The 25,085-nt window shown below is 40.6% G+C and overlaps 1 protein-coding gene across 1 annotated transcript in view; it reads right to left on the bottom strand.

Annotated features, from left to right (window-relative positions):
* LOC149302664 (A disintegrin and metalloproteinase with thrombospondin motifs 16-like) overlaps positions 1-25,085 on the bottom strand; it is a 97,104-nt gene that overhangs the window by 63,782 nt on the left and 8,237 nt on the right. The window contains exons 2-3 of the mRNA XM_089482300.1: positions 24,200-24,305; positions 16,836-17,161 (exon numbers count right to left, since the gene is read on the bottom strand). Coding sequence (XP_089338426.1) covers positions 16,836-17,161; positions 24,200-24,305 — 432 coding nt within the window. The remainder of the gene's footprint in view (positions 1-16,835; positions 17,162-24,199; positions 24,306-25,085) is intronic.

The following is a 25,085-nucleotide window of genomic DNA, read 5'->3' as shown; positions in this document are numbered from 1 at the left end:
AGCTCCAGTCACAAGAATGTGAGAACCTCGGTTTCTGAAATAGTTTATGACATAGGCAGCCAAGGCTCATTGATGCGGGGGGGGGGGGGTCAAATCAGATGAGCTACTATACTGCTGGTTCTGATAGAAAGGTGTCACAACAAAGTGCATCGTGGTTTGTTGCATACGGGGCTGCGTAGCCGCAGACCAGTCAGGGTGCCCATGCCGACCCCTGTCCACTGCGGACAGTGCTTACAATAGGTACATGAGCGTAAGAACTGGACCAAGGAGCAATAGAAGAATGTGGCTTGGTTACATGACTCACGTTTTCTTTTACATCACATGGATGTCCGGGTGCGTATGTGTCGCTTACCTGGAGAACTCATGGCACTAAAATGCATCCATAGAGGCCCCACCTCACATGGATCTGCTGCTAATGTCTTTGTGCCAGATACCACAGCACACCTTCAGAGGGCTAGTGGAGTTTATGCCTCGATGGGTCAGGGCTGTTTTGGCAGCAAAAGGGGGAACCTACACAATAGTAGGCAGGTGGTCATAATGTTATGGCTGATCGGTGTATACACACACTATATGGACAAAAGTATTTGGACACCTGACCATTAACCCAACAGGGACTTTTAAGACATTGCATTTTAAATACATAATACATACATAATAATAAATTAATGTATTAAGGTAGTTGGCCCCCCTTTGCAGCTATTACAGCTTCCACAGAAACACTCAAACACCTTGTGGAAAGCCATTCCAGAAGAGTGGAAGTTGTTATAGCTGCAAAAGAAGAGCAACTATATATTACTGCCCTTGTATTTAGACTGCAATGTCATTAAAGTCCCTGTTGATGTAATGGTAAGGTGTCCCAATACTTTTGTCCATTTGGTGTGTGTGTGTGTGTGTATATACACATCACACACACGCAAATGTATATATAAATCAAATGTTTATAGCACTACCACTGTTACAACAGATGAAGTGAAATATTTAAAAATAGACTTCATCCACTTTTGTTGATAGCAGGTTACACAGGACCATGATAGCAGGTTATTTGATGCTCTTTTTGCCTCAATTAGTCCATGACTGCTCAGGCATAACCATATCTATACTATTGTTTTTTAAAATAATAAAGTATAAGTAGGGTTTCTTACGTTTTTGGTTTGTGGTTTTTCTATTAGGGTTTGGTTACCCTCCGGAATACCCATGGTATTTATGAATAAAGGTGAGCCATTTTTTGTATGATAAACATTAAAAAAATAGCCCTATTTGACCTGCAAAAATTAATACACAAAAGCAACGTAACTTAGAAAGATGCAAATTACAGTTCAACTAATAAACCACAAAGTTCTAAAAAGCACTTATTTCTGGGTACAAAATAGTCCTGGTAAAGAAGGAGTTATCTCTACCCTACAGAGATTTTTTTTTGGGGGGGTCTTTGTAGGGTAAATATCATGAATCAATTACACTTAACAAATAGTACAAACCAATAGTGTGGTTTAATAAATTATATTAAATGCCATGACATTAAAAGTTCTGCTTTATTGGTTGAAAATTAAAATCATGCAAAAGAGAAATGTATATGCTTAACTGATGTCGGTGTGATGGAACACAGTGTTCCAAAGGGATTATTGAGCTGCTTCTTTATGTGAATACGTGCCTATTATCAGCAACTAAAAGACACCCCAGTAGCACCAGTTCATGTTAAAGAGTATGAATTCTCATCTTTGAAGCTTTTTGGACAGTTTTCCAAATTAACAAAGCCAAGTATTGGCTTTTATTGCCATTGGCTTTTCAGCGATTATCAGTTAATTAAAAACACAGCTTGAATTGTATATTTTAAGGATTTTTAAGGATTTTGTTTTGCCTCCAGTGTTTAGTCTTGCAGAAGCCAACAAGTGACTATTTCTTAAACCCAAAGGTGTGTCTTTAGCAACGGATAATTGTATCACAGAAATAGAAGTCAGATCTTTGAATTTCTGAATTCCCTGTTTTAACATTAATTATACTCAATCCAAGTTGGCTCAATAAAATTTGTGGTGAAGTACATTACAAACAAAAACTAACCATGAAAGACAATGCAAGCTATGTATTATAGATATGCACCACTCCTAAACTACCGCAATATCACATCTGCCACAGAACATCGCCTCAAGCCCTAGACCAGGCAACAATACCTCAATGGAAGTCATTTAAGATTATCTACCCACCATAGATTAACACAGAGTAGATGTAATCCTAATTGTCTTCCTTTCTTAAATTTTTATTGCTTAATACCTTTAGCCACAATTGAGAAAAAGTATATTTTGGCAAATTTCAGCAAAATATTACAATTTTATATAGCTTGTTGTCATCCACCAGACAAGCCAGAAGACATTTTCCCACAGGAATCTCGTAAATATGCAAGGGATTCTGGGTAGGCATTAGGGCTGAAACAACTAATCGATAAAATCAATAATAATCGATTTTTATCGATTATAAAAAGAGGTTTTTTTCAGAGCAAATGCTCTGAAAAACTCCTCTCCTTATATAATCCGATCTCAAACAGAGATCGGATTATAACACTAGAATCCAGATCCCCCGCAACGCTGCAGGGGACCTGGATTCCCCTCACTGTCGGCCGGTCTCTCACTTCCGTCTCTCTCCCCCTCCCATACACCCCTCTGACTCCTCCCCCCTCCCATACATCACTCTGCCTCTCTCCCGACTCCGTTACTGACAGGCACTTTAACTGCAGCTTCATAGAAGCCTCAGCGTAAGTGAAGGGCAGTAACGGAGGCTGTCTGTGCGATGCAGACCCCCACCGGCTGACAGAGAATCGAGGTCTCCTGCAGAGGATCATCCTCTCTGTCAGCCGGTGGGGGTCTGCATCGCACAGACAGCCTCCGTTACTCACCTTCACTTACGCTGAGGCTTCTATGAAGCTGCAGTGAAAGTGCCTGTCAGTAACGGAGCTGGGTAGAGAGGCAGAGCGGTGTATGGGAGGGGGGGAGGAGTCAGAGGGGTGTATGGGAGCCACCCTCCCATACACCACTCTGGCTCCTCCCCCTCCCATACGCCACTCTCTACCCACTCTCTACCCACTCCCATATGCCTCTCTACCCGGCTCCCTGGTGTCTTGTGAACCTCCGTTGCTGACAGGAGGCAGAGTGGAGTATGGGGAGGGGGGAGGAGGCAGAGTGGAGTATGGGAGGGGGGAGGAGGCAGAGTGGAGTATGGGAGGAGGGAGGAGGCAAAGTGATGGATAGGAGGGGGAGGAGCCAGAGTGATGTATAGGAGGGGAGGAGCCAGAGTGGTGTATGGGGAGGGGGAGGAGCCAGATTGGTGTATGGGAGGGGGGAGGAGGCAGAGTGGAGTATTGGGGGGAGGAGGCAAAGTGGTATATGGGAGGGGGAGGAGGCAAAGTGATGTATGGGAGGGGGAGGAGCCAAAGTGATGTATGGGAGGGGGAGGAGGCAGAGTGGTGTATGGGAGGAGGCAGAGTGGAGTATGGTAGGGGGGAGGAGCCAGAGTGGTGTATGGGAGGGGGAGGAGGCAGAGTGGAGTATGGGAGGGGGAGGAGCCAGAATGGTGTATGGGAGGGGTAGGAGGCAGAGTGGAGTATGGGAGGGGGAGGAGCCAGAGTGGTGTAGGGGAGGGGGAGGAGCCAGAGTGGTGTATGGGAGGGGGAGGAGCCAGAATGGTGTATGGGTGAGTTATAGTGGTGTATGGGGGGTATTATGAATTTCAGGGCATATAGGGAGTATAAGGCATATCAATATTAGGCATATCGGGGGCATAAAACATATCTGGGGTAAAAGGTATATCAGGGGGCTCAGTGGCATATAGGGGGTATAAGGCATATCGATATTAGGCATACCAGGGGGGCATAAAACATATCTGGGGGTAAAAGGTTTATCAGGGGGCTCAGTTGCATATCACTGGCATATAAGGAGTATAAGGCATATCAGGGGCACAGTGGCATATCAGGGGGCACAGTGGAATCTGGCATATAAGAGGTATAAGGCATATATGGGGGCAGAGTGGCAAGCTGGGGGTCAGATGTGCATAGCCGGGGGCAGTTTGGTAAATAAAAAAAATTTAAACAATGCTTTTTTCTCATAGTTTTTATTAAATATGAAAAATAGTTAACATATGAATATTTACTAATAACCTAGTTTGAGAAACACTGTGTTTGGGTTCTTGTAGCTTTTATTATTATCTCAGTAAAATAAGAAGGTGAATAGAGAGAGGACATTGCAATAAAGAGATGAAAGTGTAAATTGTACGTTTTTTATTACATTATTTTAAATAGAAAAAAAATTGCATTTTTTTTATCCGATTAATCGAAAAAATAATCGGCCAACTAATCGATTATTAAACAATCGTTAGTTGCAGCCCTAGTAGGCATATGCAAACAAGGTTAACAATGATCACCTTTTTTGCCTCTATATCCACTTTATACAGCCAGTATCACAACCTCATGATAATGAGTCCCCTTAAGGATGAAACATCTGTCCATGAGTGGTGATCTGGCTATTGTACCTCCTTCCTGGTCTTTTTTAAAGGCTATATAGTACTGCAGACATTTGCTCTAAAACGATCCATGTATAAAGTAGATATAGAGGAAAAAAAGGTGATCGTTGTTAACCTTGTTTGCACATGCCCACCCAGAATTCCTTGCAATGATGGTAAAACTACAAGATTTCAGTGGAAAGAGCAAGTCGTCTGGCTCGTGTAGATGAGGGGGGATGTTTAATAACACCCAATTTTATATGATATATTTAGGTTTGGGTCTGCAGTCTGTTTTTTTAGCCTCAATGAGGTACAGAAACTTAGAGGTAGACAAGTAGGCATGGGCATGGAAACAGTCATGCAAAAACCAAACTGGACCCCAGCCAGGTTGGCTGGCAGAGCTGAACTGACTCTATTCTGGATGTTCTGAATATCAGGATTGGCGTACAAACCCACTGCCAGACAGGGAGGTCATGCTTTAAACTGGTTCCCACTCTCATCTGGTACACAGTCCTCCTTCTACTAATTAGATGGACAGAAGCAGGCATCTGGCTTGAGCTTGCACCGGCTACCCAGTCAATCTCATATCAGAATAAGCCCAACAGATTTGAAGACAAAATAGTCAGATGAACAGATTCTAAAAGAAATATTAAAAACCCAACTTTCTAGCTGACTTATTTAAAAGCTGCGCAACAATCGAGTCCAGTAATACAGCAGACCAAACCACATGCTTTCTGTGGGAAAAGCAAGTCTTCTGGCTTGTCTGGTGGACGTAGATGAGTGTTTAATACTGCTGTTTAATAATGTCTGCTATGTGTATGTATAATATATATATATATATATATATAGATATATATATATATACACACACACACACACACCCAACTGTCCTGATTTACGCGGAACAGTCCCGATTTCGGGTCTCTGTCCCGCTGTCCCGCCTATCCCTTTTTCAGGGGGCAGAGGGAGGGTGAGAGCGATACTCACCTCGGGTGCAGCCGCGGGGGGCACACAGCCACCCGATCAGCAGCTGCAGCCTGCAGACTAGCTGGGAGATTGCAATCTCCCTCTAGTCGACTCAACATTAGGGAGCGCGAGGTCTGTCACTTCAGACCTCACTTTACTGCTCCCTAATCACTACCTGCAGGCAAATGATGTAGCGAGTGGGGATATGACGTCATCCCTGCGCTCTGCAGCAATAGCTGGTGCGTAGTGAGGAGGAAGTAGTAAAGTGAGGTCTGAAGTGACAGACCTCGCACTCCCACCGCAGGATACAGAATAGAAGCAGAAGAAAGAAGGATGAAGGATGGTGGAAGAGGTAAGAGATGGGGAGAAAGGGGTGTAAGGGCAGTGTACGTGTATGTTTGTAAGCCTGTGTGTGTATGGGCCAGTGTGTGTGTAAGAGCAGTATAGTTATTTGTTAGCTGGTGTGTAAAGGCAGTGTATGTGTATAGATGTGTGTGTAAGGGCAGTGTACATTTATGTGTGTAAGGACAGTGTACGTGTATATGTGTTTGTGTAAGGGCAGTGTATGTGTATATGTGTTTGTGTAAGGGCAGTGTACGTGTGTGTCTAAGGGCAGTGTATGTGTATATGTGTGTGTGTGTCTAAGGGCAGTGTATGTGTATATGTGTGTGTGTCTAAGGGCAGTGTATATGTGTTTGTAAGGGCAGTGTACGTGTATGTGTGTGTGTGTAAGGGCAGTGTATGTGTTTATGTGTGTGTATGTGTAAGAGCAGTATGTGTGTGTGTGTAAGGGCAGTGAACGTGTTACGTCGGGACCTAGACAACACCAGTAGTGGACCCACTATGCAGAGATAAGTAAGTTAAGGAGCGTATCAGTCCAAGGTGGAAGAACCATATAGGGCCAGAGGCAGAGAATCATGGTCAGGAGATAACGAGGTCGGGTCAGGCAGCACAGAAGCAAAATCCAGAGACAATCCTAGGTCGGGGCAGGCAGCACAGAAGCAAAATCAAAAAATCAATCCAAGGTCGGGGCAGGCAGCACGGGAGCGAAGTCAGGAAACAGTCCGAGGTCAGGTACACAAAAAGGCAGGGCAGCAAGTATAAACACCCAGAGTACATACAGTAGCTCATTGAATGGGCACTGATAGAAGCCAGGAGTGAGTTTAAATAGGAACAAGGGCGGGGACAAACGGACAGGGGGCCAATGGGAGATGTAGTGACGTCATTGCGTCCGGCTGTCACGGACTGGGTCCAAACAGATGACTGAAAGGACCAAGCGCGCCCAAAGATTGTGTGCAGGAGTTACGGTGAAGTAGTGGAGTTGATCTAGGGATGTGCAGCCAAACACCAGCGCCCTAATATAGCAGCAGATGTAGTCCAAAAGGAAACGAAGTGATATCCTGCAGGCACCCTGGAACAGGCATGAGACATCACACAAGAATCACGTGCAGGATGCTGCAGGCTGGGAGTATGGAAGCTAAGCAGAGACATATAGCAGACACATAACAAGCAAGGGACAGGGAGACCAAGCACGAAACATAACCAGACAAGATATACATATTACTGAGCACAACAGTGAACAAGACAAGGAATAAACATAACTAGACAAGATATACATAACACAGGGGACAACAGGGAACAAGACAGGACACCCCGCTGCCGTGGATACAGGACAGGACACCCCGCTGCCGGGGATACAGGACAGACTGACACACATAAATACAGAAACTAGCCTAGGACTGTATGATAACTATTGGAGATTCCGTCACATCTTATGGCCATAGTGTGCTTAGCCCACCACTACGCCAAAGTACTCCAATGACGGTGGGTCCTAACGCTAATCCCTGCTGACAGAGGTACGAAACAAACTAAACATGTAAACCAAACACATAGTACTGAGACATACCTTTAGACTGCAGACTGAGACAAACAGAACACACGGGTGGAGCACACCTTATAAAGGAAACAGAGCTGAAGCAAAGAGCTGAAGCAGAAGCAAGGAATGGAAGATCAGAACAGAGCAAAAGGAAATTCAGGAATGGATTGAAGCAAAACAGGGAAATTGAAACAAGAGCGAGATATGCAGCTCCGCAGCCTGGGAAGGACGTGACACCGGCGCCAAATAATGGCGTCGGTGCAAAACACATGTACCTGAAACGAGTGCTAAACCCGCGAGTATCGCGGGTCTCGCACTATTTAGTAGATCTGGAGCGCTGCGAGCGTGCCGCAGCACCTCACTTATTACTCTGCGAGTGCTGTCGGCATGCCGCAGCAGCTCCCGCAACAGTGACTTGCCGTTGTGGGCGGCTCACGGCGGTTCGCATAGACGAATGCGACCGCCGTGAGCGCGCCGGGTCTACACGCACGCCCCTCTGTGTGCGTGCAGTACACACGTCACTCGGAGAGGGCGTGCGTACGTGGTCGCGAGCGCGCCGCCCACCCGCGGCCGACCGTCGCGGGACATCGGCGAGACCGGTAAGTGCAACAGAACATGTATTTATGTGTGTATGTGTAAGGGCAGTGTGTGTGTGTGTGTGTGTGTGTGTATAAAGGCAGTGTATGTGTAAATGTGTGTTTATGGGCAGGTGTGTGTAAGGGCAGTGTAAGGTGTATATGTGTGTGTGTAAAGGCAGTGTATGTGTATACGTGTGTTTATGGCCAGGTGTGTGTAAGAGCAGTGTATAAGTGTGTGTAAAGGCAGTGTATGTGTATATGTGTGTTTATGGGCAGGTGTGTGTAAGGGTCCTGGGAGGGAGGCTTACATTAGCCTTTTTTCATTAAAAAAAATCTTTGCTGCTGTTGACTACTCTTCCAATGATACTCAGCCAGCATTATGGTGGACATCTGGCTGAGAATCATGGGAATTTTTGTTTACAGCTAGCATCTGCAGCTTTACTGTTGCTGCACTTCCCATGACTCTCAGCCAGCATCATGGAAGTAGTATGTCTGGCTGAGCCTCATGGGAATTCAATTCAATGTGTTGGTTATTTTTAATATGCATGAGTGCTGACAAAAACAAAGCATGTTTTAAGTGGCGATGCAAGCGCAACAATGGTGAGTTCCGCAAGATAAAAAAAAAAAGTGTCCCTCTTTCACATTTTGAAATGTTGGGAGGTATGATATAGTAACACAATACTTTCAGAGAGCTGCGTATTTGTCATGTGTATGTGTTCTAGCCTTGTTATTTTAACGCGGTCTACTAGACAAGCACCCTCACTCCTAATCATACTACCATAGAATAACTCGGTGTTAATCACTTAGCCGGATCAGCTGGGTGGCGTTAGGGCAGGAAAAGTCACCCAAATCATCACATGGCCTTCTACAAAGACAGCCTCAAGGTCTACAGATGAAGAAAGTATGAAACAGACTTTTTCTTGAATGCTAAATTACATTACTGTACCCAGCACTGTACCCAAAAGCTCAAAGAAAATATGTTTTCAACGGACTTCCCCTTTAAAGATTATGCTTTACAGTGCATATCATGGCTGGAGTGGACCTTTAACATTTGATTTCACTTTACAAAGTCTTAGACAATTATTTGCAGTCAGACATTTTTTGACCCAAACTAATTGATATCAAATGTTTCCAATTATGTAACACCGGGAACTCAAATTAGGAGTATTGTAGTCTTTAATTAGATGGCATACACGGTGAGATTAACATCAGAACTAACAAAACACTGACGTGGTTGTTTTAGAAATTTTAAAGTGATAAAGACTTGCCCAATAATTAAAAAATAATTATCAAATCATTTAAAGCAATGTATGTAGAATTAAATGCAATTTAAATATTCAAATTTGTTTAAAGGTGAGCTGTCACTATCACAAACAAATTACGGTAATTTATGTAAACTTCTTGCAGCATGTTTTTTTTGGTCTACCAATTAGTGTAATTGTTTAGGAGATACCTAGGTTCAAAAGCCCCCTCTTGTAAGCGGAGATTGGTTTCTCATTGGAACAACCAGCATTATCTCATAACATTCCTGTCCTGAAGGAGAAAAAATAATCAAGCAAAACCTCTTTTTTAAATCCAAAAACAATTTATTTGCAAATTTTCATTGAACAGCCACAAAGTTAACTGTATAGAGCTACTTGGACCTGATTATGGAGAGTTATTTGGTAAGGGTCTTTTTTTTTTTGTCTTTTTGTAGTTGGTGATTTTCCCATTTTTCTCCAAATCGAATCACCCCCAGGACTACTTATAGTCTATCATCAATTGTATCATCTCCAAACAAAATTGTGTGGCGGCCCTTTTGGGTTGCCCCATCCCTCAGATGACTCCAGCGGTCCTCCTCTGCAGGGAAGGACCAAGAAGATCTTGCCTATAGCAAAATTTTAAACTTTATTATTCTGTATTGCTATGCAAACTTTACACATTTAAAAGGTCTACTCTAGGTTTAAACTAACATTGCCCTCACAGATTTAGCCCAGGAGATGTTCGTTTGAAGCATAAAATAAAAATTGCGTTGTTGATACATTCTAACCTCTCCAGAAACATAAGGAATGAAAATGTCTTTAGACACACGCTGGAATTTAAAGTGATATAGCACAAATTAATCAAAATCAAACTCTCTGGTATAAGCTCTTGAAGAATAAATCTCAACCTTGAGGTACGGCAAATATAGTAATAGTATATGCCTGTGTTGAGATTCACGAACACTTTCTAAACCCCATCAAGAACGAAACACAGGGAAAAATCCAAAGCATACGTTTCTAATCGGCCACTTGAAATCCAAGAAAAAGATGGAATGATCCAAATTCTATGTTATTCTTCACCTGCATCAATACTTACATCATAACTCTGATCCACACATACTTGGAACCCAAAACACACCATCCCTATCAAAAAGTAGCTGATGAATACGCTAAAGAATTTTATTACTTCATACGATTCTTACTGAAATTCGTAAGCAGTTAAATCTAGCATCCATTCCAAGTATAATCTGGAAAGTGGCAGCAAGGGTCTAATGACTATAGACATTTGAGAATGTAGATTCCAGGAAAAATGTTAGTAATTAAAGGGACGGTCTACTGTCCTGAACAGCCTCACCAACAATGAATGCATTTTAAACTACTTAGTAGTTTAATATGCATTCTTTATCTGCCCCCCACCTCCTTAGCTTGTGAAAATGTCATCTCTCTGAGACTCACAATAGTTTTGGTTGTTTGAAACTGGCCAATAACTGGCAGAAAAGAGCTCCCGCTTAACTGGGAGTAGTTTCTGTGCATTTACACTGGGAATTTCATTAGAAAAGCAAACGGACTTGGATTTCTGACGAATGAGTCTATGCGTTAGCATGTAAAAAAAATGTAGGGTGTAAGGTAACACTCAACTACCGTTATAATCATATTTATATAGACCCAACAATGTAAGCAGTGGTTGTTACAGTACATACATTCAAAGGGTATGACAAAACTAGGACCCACAAAAATAAACCAATACACATACCTGGGAACTTCTCGGCTCCAGCTACCCGGAGCCTTCCCTTGCGGGACGCAGCCAGGACTGCACACTGACGTCGGTGGGCGGTCCCGCTGATGGCAGCGGGAAACAACCCCATTTAAAGAAAAAAATGGGCGGGCGTGTCAAGACCCCGCGACCCGGAGGATTCGGGTCTTGACCCAGAGAACAGGAGGAGCAGCGCTCACCCGGCAATCTCCGGGTCAAACCCGGAGAGTTCCCAGGTATGCCAATACATTAGGCGATGAGCGCCCTACTTGCAAACTTACAATCTAAATGCATTAAAAATGCATATGATCACTGGAGTACACCGTTAAAGATCCAGTAAAGCCTATTTTTCACACATTAGAAAACAATTGAGCAAATCTTATATTAATAGTAAGGTTTGGATCAATATCTCAAGTACTATGAGGATGCTACAGCACGTTCTGGACACTGCCTGTGCTGTCAGCTTGAGAAAACAGGTGATAGGAAGTAATCAGTGATATCAAAAGTAAAGGTGCGCAAAGGTTGCGCAAACCATACTTTTCATATAAGCAATACGTTATGTAACAAAGGTTTACTTGCTCTTTATTGTATTGTAATAAGTATTGCCTTAATTATGTTAAAGTTTCTTTTCTCTCTGTAAGATGTTTCCCGACGGTCATTGTCTTGTCATATGCTGGGTCAACATTAAACTCAAAACAGCATAAAACTTCATACTCATTTCCAGATTTTTTTTGTAATTACATCTAAAGCACAGAACAATAATCACAATATTGTGGATTACTTTATTTTATGTGAAATAGATGTAACATTAAAATGTAATATCACCATGTCCATGAGGGTATATACAGTCACACTTTTGTGATCTGATGCATTTATACTATGTTGTAACTCTATTGCAGATACTAAGTTTAAATATCTTTCTGTGTTGAAAATGTCAGACTCTCAAAGCGTTTTCTCCAAGTCTGTAAATATACAACCCTAGGAAATGGATGTCAGGAGGACAGTTACCCACTGGATTGTATTTGAATGGATCTTATGTTTTTTTGACAATGTTCTCTGTGCTTTTTCATTTTGTTTTGGCCAGGACTGTCTATTGAGCTTGCTAAGTTGTGCGCCACATGGGTTTTAAGCTACTGCGATTGTGTTGCATTTGGCAGTGCTTGCCACTGGGTAATCCTTAAATTAGCACTTGGAAAAGTTTAAACCTTAAAACGCTTTTCTAATAATTGGAATGTTTGCATCTTTTTTTTAGCATTTGTTTTTTAGATCCAGAAAACACCATTGCTTATGGTCTTTGTGAATAAAAATATGTTCCCATGTACCTGTGACTATGACCTTTCTGACAACAATATGTAATCACTGCAACGATGATCAAGAGAGGTTGATTTATACTAAAAATTTAATGTTAGTGGTCCAACAAAAAAGGTTGTATCAACAGCGCGATACTAGTGTTATGCATTCATACCACCAGACTGATATGGCTATCCTGAACACACACACATACACATTACATTAAATTATATATATATATATATATATATATATATATATATATATATTTGTTTAACCACATTTTGTGGGCAAACTGTAAGGAATTATGTCATTCTATAGTTATTGATCCCATACAACATGCCTTATTCCCATAGTGACGGATCAAGAGCCAAGTTCTCTCTGCATGGTATAGGGTGGAGGAATGAGTTCATTTACTGTGTCAATGCCAGACTTTTAAAACTATGAATGGTCTATGAAAGCAGGAATATTCTAGTAATGCACCTGCCAAAAAAGATGGCTTCTTGTGAACAAGAGCACACATTTTAAACATAGTCAAACAATTTAACCCTATTTAGTAGTATATTTTAAAAATCTGCATTGAAAAACAGAAATTTATGAAAGAACGATTAGAGTAAATGTATATACTAATTAAGCCATGTAAGACTACCATACCTAGAAATGCTTCGCCCGGAGATTCCAGATCAAGCACCGCTTCTCTGGTTCTCCTGGATACAGTGGTGAATTTCCGGGTCACAGGGGCAGAATTTAGGCACGCCCACACACTACCCAATTCACCTTCCACACCCATGCAATTTTATTGTGTTTGAGGCTAGTCCTGCCCACTTATGCAGCTATCCCTTCCCACATATGTAGCTAGCCACGCCCCCTCATGCATATGACCCCACACCTCAAAGCCACTTCCACAACAAGGGAGGGCTCTGGGTAGCCGAAGCCTGGAAGTTCCAAGGTGTTTAGATTACTTATAATCCAACAGGTTTACACACACACACATTCATTTCCATGGTTTTGCTTTTTACTCTTTATAGCTTGTAGTAGGTTGGAGAATGTAGGCCTTAAAACATGTTTTCATTCTCATAATTTAAATTGGTGCTTACACAATTTATTTTAGCACATATTAAACGCATATTGATTTGGTGTATTGTCTTTATCGTTACATTAACAAATAAACAGGAAATGGACAGTCTTGTATTTCAAATACATATACGCATATATCCACGCTCTCTATGACCAAAAGTATGCGGACACCACTCCCAATTATTACGTTTAGATGTTTCAGCAACACATATTGCTAACATGTTTATAAAATCAAGCACAGGCAGCCATCTCACAGACAAACATTGGCAAGGAAATGGGTCGTATTGAAGATTTTAAACATGGCACTCTCATAGGACGCCACCTTTGCCAGAAGTCAGTTTGTGAAATTGCTGCCATGCTAGATGTGCCGCAGTCCACTGTAAGTGTGATGATTGTGAAGTGGAAGCGGAGTGACAAAAGCTCGGCCAGAAAGCAGTAGGCCACGCACACTCACAGAGCTGGATTGTCAAGTGCTGAATCATGCAGTGCGTTAAAATCATCTGTTCTCTCTAGCATCAATCACTACAAAAGTTCCAAACTTCCACTGGGACCAAAATCTGTACAAGCACTGTGCACTGGGAGTTTCATGACATGGGTTTCTACGGCCAAGCAGCTGCACACAAACTGAAGATCATTATGCACAAGGAAAAGCGTCAGCTGGAGTAGTGTAAAGCACACCGCCACTGGACTGTGGACAGAGGAAAAGTGTTCTCTAGAGTGATTTATCACGTTTCACTATATTGGAGTCTGATGGATGAATCCGAGTTGGGCAGATGCCAGGGGAACGCTACCTACTACTGCTGTTTTTCAGGGTTTGGGCTAGTCCCCCTAATATGTGTGCAGGAAGGTTGCTCCACTTAAATCATCTTAATATGTATAGTTGGGAGAAAAGAGAGGGGGATGCAACAGAAACATTTAAATACTTAATGGGATTTAATAAAGTACAGGAGGCAAGCTTATTTGAAAAGGGGAGGAATGTAAGAAAAAGGGGTCATGGTCTAAAACCAAAGGATCAGAGGCTTAGATGTAATGTAAAGAAGTTCTACTTTAGTGAGAGGGTGGTGTAACAGTCTCAGAGCAGCAGCGGAGAAGGCTAATACAGTGAGGGAATTTAGACAGGCATGGGATAGACATAAAGCTTTCCTCACTATAGGACCTGACCAAAGACAGTTACATCAGGAAAAATGGGCAGACTACTGAATTGTTCTTATATGCTGTCAAATTCTATGTTTCTATGTAATCTTCCACCATCTGAATTACATCTAACTCTTCTCTTCACCAGGCTACACATATTTATATTTCATAGTAATTTTTGATCATTTTTATCATTTTACTAGCTCTTCTCCGAGTTCTCCCCAGAATGTCTATATCTGTCTGGAGATGGGGTCCGCAACTGTAATCAAAACTCTACTGATGTGGTCACACCGCACCCAAAGCGGCATTACCACCTTCTTTTTTGCTACTAAAACTTCAAGTTATACAATCCAGCACCCCACTAGCATACATGAGAACTCTCCAGGTGAAGCGCTGCTTCTCCAGTTCGATACCTGAATCCTACGGGTCTGTGGATCAGGGTCCCGATATGCCCCACTCCCCACCCATTCCCCCATTAAATGGGGGTAGTCCTGTCCCATAAGTGTAGGCTCCGGATAGTCGGACCACAAAAGTTCCCAGGTATGCCCACTAGCATATCCCAGTGCATTGTTGCATTGCCTGCTTACATTTAAGACTTCTCTTGTCCTTGACAGCACATCAATCTAACTTTGCCTTTGGATTTTTACATCTCAAGTGCATTACTTTACATAAACCCACATTGTAAAATAAGGCTTTTACTCTGAAGAAAAAAAGTCTGCATATGTCATAATTACAGAAAAATCCTTAACTTCTAGCAGGCCTCTGTGCATCAGACTAATGATAGATGATGCCTGTCTTAATGGATAGCATTCACCAAACTAACAAACCACCACCACAGCATATAACACCCTTGTCTAAAATCACAATATTAATAACCCCCACCCTTCTTATTTATATGTAGGTGCTCTGACCCAAATGAAACCCGCTGGATATTTTTTGCCTATATGAAGTTTGCTTTCCTAATGGAATTTCCATTGTATTTGTAGAAAACCTTAATAAATTAGTATTAAACATGAAAGTTGGGGGAAAAGAAGCAAATTACAAGAAAAAGCCTTCATAAAACAGACACAAATACTGCTTTTTATAGTGATTTTAGACCATTTCAAGCAATATTTTCTTTCTTTAAAGCACGACCAGGGACTCCAGCTACTCATTAACAATGTTAAATGATCACTTTGAAGTTAATATGGTATGGTTCACTTACTTGGGTCACGGCATAATTATATTAAGAATGTTAACTAAGAATGTTCATCCATTTCAGTGGTACGAGGTCCAACAATTAAATCGTTTTGCAGTAAAACTGGTTTGGGTATACTATATAACTTTAGAAAGCTTTTGTTAATCACTTTCAGTGATAGCATTAACTTGCTCTATTTTGATATAATTGCTGATAAGTTAGTTGGCAAGCAAAGAACATTTTTCTTGGTTTTGCTCAGACTCACTACTTCCTAGATCGGCAGCTTAAAAATTTGACATGGAGTTCTGATTTCTGTACCATATTACATTGCAAAAGAAACTGTTCATTGTTAATAAACTGCCTACACTCTCTTCTGAATGCTGAGGATACCAGAAGGTTTAATAAATAACAGCAAAACAATCTGGCTATGACTGTATGGATATGCATACGGTATACAGTTTGATATACTTAGCGTACTCGGAAATCTAAAGATTGTCCATATCCATAACCACCCTTGCACCCTGTCAATTAAGTGAAATTGTCTACTACCAATATTCATTATTAAGATTAATGAATGCTTGTTGTTAACTGATTCTTGATGAAGTGTCCTGATTTAACTCTGCAACAGTTTTCCGTTCCTACTTAAGTGACCCTAGTCTGCTGTTTCGGACTTTATCGAATAGACAATCTAGCCATCTTATGCATTTTAAGTGCCTCCTTTATTTTTTACATATTGCCCCTTGCAAATCTATACTGGGATTCTACAGAATACACAGAATACACCCTTTTTCTGCCCCAGCTGCTCAGCTTGCAGGAGATGAGTTCATTTAAACACACCTCTTGCTACCTGCACCCAGGTGGTATACTGATTACCAGCGAACTCCAGCGCTGGCTCGGTCAGGGTTCTGGGGAAGTCCGTGTGTATTTTTCAACTGGAGCACTTTCTTGACAGTGATTGGCTGCTGTAAGCAAAGTCAAGACTACAGAGGGACAGTCCCAATGCAGCACAAGACTCTCAACATAGTCTAGTTCTGAGCGTGCAAGATCAGCTCAGCACTCCTAGCTGAGAGGGTAGCCATGGATGGCCCTTTAAAACACACTGAATTCAGGGAGATGAAACCCCAACTCTCCAACATCTCTTAACAGCCATCACCTATTCATCTCTACATTATTTACAGATGAATACACAGAGCAGAAGTCATCAACCAGTAAACATGCTGTTTGCAATCAATACCTGCGTAATAGAGTTATCCTCACTTACCAAGCCGTTGCAAGTCGAGAGGGCTACAGATGAGTTTTCATGGGACAGCAGTGACCCTTGGTAGAAGCAAAAGTCTTGAGGAGAGTAAGACTCAATAGATTTAGTCCTTCCATTTCCAAAAGTTTGTATCGCAAATCCAGGTGTCAAAAGGTTCTCAGAAACTTTTAATGACAAAATCATATCCTGCCCAAATCCATGAAGCTTGAGGTGCAGTGGGTCGGTTTCAGTCTTCCCTAAGGATCTTTTCCTTCTCTGGTTATGGCTAATTTCATGAGTGACATACTTGCCATTTCTATCGACTTCATAAGCCACAACAATATTATAATCTGTGGAATGTAATATGGAAATAAATTAAAATTTAAACATTTCACTTCACTGTAGGTCATTAATAATACGAACCACATGGACAATACTAAAAAAGTTATCAGAAAATGACGAGGGACCCCTGACAAGCTCAGAATTTTCATTTTGTTGCTTTCATTGCTCTCTCATCCACCGTCTTTCTCAATGTCTCCCTGCCTTCTCTGTCGACCGGCTCTGGGTCCTGGTCTCTTTTTCCGAAGCTCCGCTTCTACTCTTTTCTCTTCTTGTTCTTGTGTCTTCTTTAATTGTCTGCGTATTCAGGTACGTCAGCAAAAGGGGGGGGCCACGGCACGCACCATAGGGTGAGCTTCTCCCCGTTCCTCCAATAGGGGGAGAGGATGTGGGCGGTGGCTCCGCCCTTTGCTGAATTACCTGGATAACGGAGCCTACACCGGGGTGAAGTGGACGAAGAAAGAACACAGAAGAAGAGGTAATAGAAGAAGCAGAGCAGTGGAAAAACAGACTGGGACACAGAGGTAGTTGACTGAGAAAGTAGGGAGAAACATCCCTTTGAATTTCATCTGAATCGAAAGGGCAGAAAACAAAATCTGTTGTCTGAAAACAAATGACAGAAAAACAAAAGAAACAAAAAAAAACAACCTAGAATCGTTTCTGGTCCATTTGCACTAGTCTAGTATTTTCCATCAGCTTACACTGCATAAAACTATTCTTACCGTGGCTCACTCCTCAGAATCTCCCTGGCACTAGGTCACCAACATTAAACTCAGTATAAGCTCATGTATTGCACACCATGGATACCCATCTGGCTTATTGCATCCTTTTAGTGCTCCTCAATAAGGCTAAAAAAAAACCTTTTTTCACCTGAGAATGTATCAAATCTCTGATACAACTGAGTCATGTCTGGGTTCAGCAAGGACCACTATATGGATCGGTTGGAATATCACTGTATGTTTTGCAGAAGTGGTAAAACTTAGATCAGTAAAAAACTTAAAGTAAAGAAAACACAAGAGAATAAACTTGCTGTCACAGGTTAAATGGTATAACCATGCAAATAATTATAGGGCTTAAAGGATAAAGAACAACGAGGTCTACATGAGGAAATATGGCGATATCTGCAACACAAATTCAATAATTAAAACAACTTTTAGCTTATGCTTCTTGATTGCTTTGGAGATATTCAAGTGAAGTTGATCATGAAAGCAGGGCCAGAAACACCTTATACATTTCCTGCACTGAAAACTTGGCTCATTTGTCACAAAGGTTGTCTGCACCAATCAAAACTAATTACCAAGCAAAAGGCTACAGACATGAAAGGAATATATCCCTTATTTTAACACAATGTTAAATGTAGGGTTTGAGATCTTCACTAAACAGATCTAACACTGCTCATGTATTTCTGCAAAAAGAGCATTGTTTCACTTAGAAACAATCCGTGTTTATATTCTCTGGAGCTGCCAGTTCAGCATGACCTCAGGGTATATAAGCATGCATGAACTCATTCACGTGATGTTTCCAAGGCATTCTTGCCCAGTAGCTGGACACGGGGTGGTCTGCCATGGTGCTCCATCCGGCTTTCCACACTTTCTTCCACCACCTCGACTTTCTCGGCTTAAATTAAGCATTCCATAAGAAAACTAATTAATTATGGGAAGGATTTGTGATAGATGTCTTTCTTTAATGGTAAATTTATTGATTCCAAAAAAACACATTTCCCAGATGAGGTAAACTGGGAGGAGAAAAAGCATCTTTTTTTTAACCGTCTTGAATAGGGTTGTGCGTGTACTGCATTTTCATGGTGACTACATCGAACTTTGACACTTAATGACACAGACTACAATGTTAATTAGCCTTAATCCAGATAATTAGTGATGTGGACCTTAATATCCACTACTGCAGAGCTCATGTTTATTAATAGACTGTACATGATCACAGCTGAAAGCTGAGAACTAGAGATCTTTGCAGACAATAGATCAAGTCATCAACCACAGAAATCAAAATGTTTATCTGAATTTACTGATTAAGTACCTTTACAGAATATTTTGATGTGCTGTGTATATTTTAAGTCAACATATTTACAGAATTAAACACATATGTGCGTTTTTAAATTTGTAATAAAAAACAAAATACAAAAAAGCCATTTTGGTAATCTTCAATATGTCAATATTCATGATTAATTAATGGCTAAATGACACAAGGGGTGATCCCAGCTGGGGTTTACATTACCCAGTGAATATAAATCATGAACCAATTGAGAGTACTTGGTATGTTAGACATTTAAAAAACAAACAAAAAAAAAATAAACGCACAGCTTACATTTAGCTATATTTAAATCTATGAAATACTGAACTTATATTAAAATAGGAAAGTGAAATTTAATTTTTAATTAAGTTTGAAAAGAAAATGTAAAAATATTTTTCATAAGACCTTAGAATGCCAACTCGTTACGTAAACCTGTTTTGCCATTATACATACATATATATATACATATGTGTGTGTGTGTGTGTATATATATATATATATATATATATATATATATATACATGTATATACACACACACACACATATGTATATATATGTGTGTGTATGTTATATTTATATTTGTGACCAATGTTCATGACATTTCTTCAAGATAATTTTGGCACAGCCTCTCTCTTATGGCTAATAATGGCCATCAGGGCCGGCCCGACAATGGAGCCGAGTGGGGCAACCGCTCCAGGCGGCACTTTTGAAGGGTCGGCACTTTGCCGCCCCAAGCCCTTTTTTTGAGTGAGAAAGGGGCGCCGAGTGGTTTTCGCTTACCAAGCTGTCAGTACCCGCTCGGCGCCCCTCTCTCTCCTCTGCGGCGAGTCTTCCTGTTCGGTCTCGGTGCCGGCTTGTAATGCTGAGTGCCGGAAGATTTCCGGCGCTCAGCATTACAAGCCGGCACCGAGACCGAACAGGGAGACTCGCCGCAGGACTGCTGAAAGGTAAGTACAAGGGGGGGCGGCAGGGACGGAGGAAGGGTAGATAAGGGGGGGGGGGCGGCAGGGACGGAGGGAGAGGAAGGGTAGATAAGGGGGGGCGGCATTTTAAAATTCGCCCCAGGCGGCATTTTGCCTTGGGCCGGCCCTGATGGCCATGCTTTAATATAATACAAATAAACAATCTATGAAGTTACATATTTTCTATATTTTGAGGTTTAAACTACTTTGTTCCGTTTGTTGCTCCACTAAATAAAACATCAATGAGTTTTTGTTATTTTTATGTGATGTAATGTCGAAATAAAGTAATAAGAATAACACCCACCAATCTACAGATTATTTGGAAATGAATAAATCAACTCATTCCATTACAAAGACAAACTAACCAGATGCTTAATGTGAAGATCTTTACATACAGTTTATGTATTACAAAATATTTGACATACAGCTACACAGAACAACAACAGATTAACATATATTTTAAAGTCATTTATTTTTCTCTCTCCTATCTTTGGCATTTACCCATTCTATCTAGTTAAAATAGAACTTTTCTTGTATAATTCTGTGTGAGAATTCTCTGAGCCTTTAAAAAGAAAGAATAGCTGTCAAAGATAATATTTGTTAAGCGAACTAAAGTCGTGTTGACACTCTTGCAAACGTGTCTGATTTATCACCAAACAATGCTCCCGAGGAAGACCATCGCAGAACCTCTGTTATCCTTGGCCAAGTAAAAGCAGGATGAAGATGATGAGAGGATACAAATACAGAAGTTGCAGCGTTTAACATATAAAGGGCTTATGCCATGCTAGGAGCCAGAATACTAAAATTTGAGTTCAGGTACATAACTTTTGTACGTTTTTTTACATAATTATGTCCAGGCTAATGTGTGCAAGTTTTCAATGCACGGTTATTGATAATGGATGCTGATGTTAACTCCTAGAGAGTAGTACGCCCTCAAGGGACCTCGTCACACATAGCATGACGCTGATTTGTGGATTCTTTTCTTCCGGGCTCCTTATCAACATTTCAGGAACTCTGAGCAATTAACTCAAAAGGACACTGATGGACTGGAAAAGGAAGAGATAAGCCATTTCTAAATACACAATAATGATATTGTAATTGTGGGAGGTGTCTTCAAAACCTTTTTTTGTGAAATAACAACCTAGGGCTATTTCTGTAAGTACAAAACATATTTACTTTAGCAGGTGTTAACGTAAATATTCACATATATGCATATACTTTTTAACGCACCGATGAAGACTGTGCCGATTTAGCCTTAACATTGACCCTATGCTTTTCTTTTTTCCAAACTCAAACAGAATATGCAATTTGGCTAATTATCACTATGGCGTTCATAGCCTTCAGCAAATGTTCATACATGTTTAAATATATATGCCGCTAAACCAACCACAAATCTGCCTCGTCTTCTCATTTGGAGAGAAGTTTTTTTACCCAGCAAGCAGGCAATAACAGGATTATGAATTTAACTATATTTCATAATGAGTGGTTACCCACACACTTTACAGGACAAAAAATCTAAATGTTCTATCTTTGTACGTCATATTTATAGTACAATAAGCATTTACATAATAACTTTCGATAGTTGTGCATAACTGGTATGCATATAAAAATACTACAACAAAAACAAACTATAACAACAAAGGTTTTCCTCTATGTACTGCACAAAAGCTGTTTGTTGGCTCGTAGCCATCAGAGACATAGTTTTGACGCATAACCTTCTGAATCCAAACAGCAGACTAAGATAATATGGTACGCATGCTGGTAACCAAAAGGGCATACAGCCTCATCATAAAATAGCGGACACGGGAGTTTAGTGGTGTTTAGGACATAAGACTGAACTTTTAGTTCTTATTATTGTATGAGAATAACTGCATAAGTGAGGCTCTTTGACTACCAATCTAAGGAGACTTCCAACAACTGGTTAATACAGTAACAGATCCTGCAGAGTGATTAAGTCCCTATTTACGTTGAATTACATTGAGTTGGTCCCCTGGCTAAGGATAAAGCCTTCATATATTCACGTGAATCTTTGTGTTTTGTCACTAATGCATGTTTGTTGAAAAGCAAATATGCCACTCAACTGTTGTCAGCACAAACCTTTTACATAGACCCACAGATATCTTTCATTATATGGTTCATTTCTATGGGCTATGTGTCCAAAATGAACAGACATGGGCCTTACCCTTAAAGTTGTGTGACAATACCAATGACAAAAATATAGAGATATTTAAAAATTATTATTAATCAAATAAACACAAAACATATGTTTCTTAAATATCTATAACAATTGGTCAATCTTGTGTAAATTATTTCATAGAATATATATATATATATATATATTTTTTTTTTTAAATGTTACCGGTATTTTTAAGGAAATAGTGCTGGAAATCATGATTAGCGAAACTTCCCATTCATTCACACACAATAGCATTATGTTTAACTGCTTATCCCAGTGCTAGACTAAGATGTTAGAAGGTCATGGGCTACCTAGGCAACCTTAGGAATACTGGATTCAATTCACGGCAGAAGGGGCACGTGCAACCCAGTAATATTTACTCTGGACCCTAACAGTTTGTCTATTAGATACACTACCTCTTCAGATCACAGTTTCACAGCAGACTGGAAGGGAATCTCATGATTTTCCTTAACCAGTGTTCTAGGAAGTGAACCCAGAAAACAGCTGGGGATGAAAGCAAGTGAAACAACCTTTGGGTGCACAACTACCTGGAATGAAACTCAATTATAAACATGACAGAACTGCCATATAAGTGTTTCGAGGACTCTGCTGCCAAGCATGTCACAAACAGTGGTGAAGCATATCATATGTAAGACTATAGCATCTACCTGGGCGAACAAAATCTGATTTTTCATTCACATAAATATGTACACATTCATCTATCGCCCCCTAGTGTAGTTACTGTAAAAAAAAAAAAAAGTTGTATTGTGCTTAACATAATATGAACTGTATTTAACTCAAATTCTTTTAGCCATCACCAGTTTCTCAGGGAAACCTCCCCAGGGCAAGACCAGTGAGTGCAACATCATTTCTAGTAACCCAGTTATTAACCCTTTGATTGCACTTACCAATAGCACCAGAAGGGTAAATTATGCAAACCATGTATATAGAAACAAAGGAGTAATATAACAGTCTAATAGCTTTATGTTGTACCTTGACTAGTAAATTAAACCATAATCATCTCTGACTGAGAATACTGTTGAGTTGTTGTCCTTGGGGTGTATTAGAGGAAGCCTATCCTCTACCATAATTCCAGGTTGTTAATATGCCTTTATTACACACATTTGTGTGATAAGCAAGTCCTTCCACAGTGACTGCTACATGATTTGGGCACACCTTACAAGGCAAGTAAACATAACCTATTGTTGTACTTTGTTGCCTTTGCTGTTATGAGGTAGATCAGCAGAACCATTTCCTACTATTAACATGTTAATTGCTGGTTGGGCATAGCTTTCAAGCAGCACTTCTATTGCTCAATATTTAACATTTCACACTAGATAAGATAACCATATATGCACTTAGAAAAATGCATCAAAGTCAAACAAATGAGTTTTTGTACCTGTAACCATGTACATATATATTATGTTTATACAACTTATATTCGGAGTTGTCTTTGCATCTAAAACATAAATACCCCTTTGATTATGCAAAAACCTGCAAGTACCACTGGCATTTAACATTATATATATTTTAGAATAGTCATTGATACTAAGCAATGCAATTTAAAGTGCCAATATACTATGTATCCTTGGACGTGTGTGTGTTATGTTTTTATATATACAATATAGACATAATAACAAACACATTCACAATGTCCAGCAAGGACTAACATCCCCTATCTGTAGTTAGCACTGAGCAAGCTGTTTTAATTAGCCTTGCTACATATGAATCTGGAGAGGAAACAATGGTACATGTACTATTGAACGCTGCATTTTTTCCCCCCTGCACTGGGCAACTGCCTCTCATTATAATGGATGATTCTCAAGACTACAACACACACAAAACCTCCTTCCCCCCAAGCAAAGCCTGTACAAGTACTTACCACTGTTATCAGTAAAGTCCAGTATATCAAAGTGCAATTCTGGAGATAGAGAGCCTTGGCTTCCAGCACCTATGGTTCTCCTTAAAGTAGCATATGCAGGTGTGTCCTAAGATTGGGAGCATTTTGGCAATAAAGAAAAATGAATAAATGCATTAATGATAAAATATCTCTCATATAAAAAAAATAAACATAGACAATAAATCAGTAACAGATGGGTTGGTAAACTTACCTTATACAGAACTAGTGCAAGCAATAACCAACAGATACCATCTCTCAAATCCATAGCTTCCCTGTCCTCTTGCAGAACAGTCCAGGACAATCATAAGGCAGCTGTCTGTTTTTCAATGCAAAGCTGTTTATAGGATTTGCAATTTAATTTCAGACATCTAGGGTATGATGTGCAATTCCAGTCGTTAAATAAACCGGCACATGCTGTGCATGCACTGCACAGACTTTCAGATAACTCTTTGAATTCTAGGGCTTTACTGCTGAATGGTGGGTCCATCCATCATATGTGTGCACCATGGGGTTTAGCTTGCTATTCTCTTCTAGATTGCAGTCTGGATTGTGGTGATGCTTCATGCAGTGGAGAGATGTGGCATAGAGTGAGACAGGCAGGTGGAAGCCAAGCTTTCTTGAAGGAGGCTGTCTTTGACTGAGTGTCAGGAATCAGGATCCTTATGCTCTCCAAGCACCATGTGTCTGACTGCAGCAGCTTGAACCAAATCTTCCTACTAATTCTGGCCAGCCGGCTTCTGTTGCTGACTGACAGTGCCCTAAAGCCAATCAGTGGGATCTTTTTTCTGTGCAGTGGGCTGGAGATCCCTGCCTTGTGTACTTTAACTAACTATTGTCTTTCTGTATCCTCAAATACACCTTACAGACC

This window comes from Sceloporus occidentalis, unplaced genomic scaffold (genome assembly GCF_023333645.1).
Source record: "Sceloporus occidentalis isolate IW3139 unplaced genomic scaffold, rSceOcc1.0.p SCAF_18, whole genome shotgun sequence".
Classification (NCBI taxonomy): Eukaryota; Metazoa; Chordata; class Lepidosauria; order Squamata; family Phrynosomatidae; genus Sceloporus; species Sceloporus occidentalis.
This window is presented reverse-complemented; position numbering and strand designations above follow the sequence as displayed.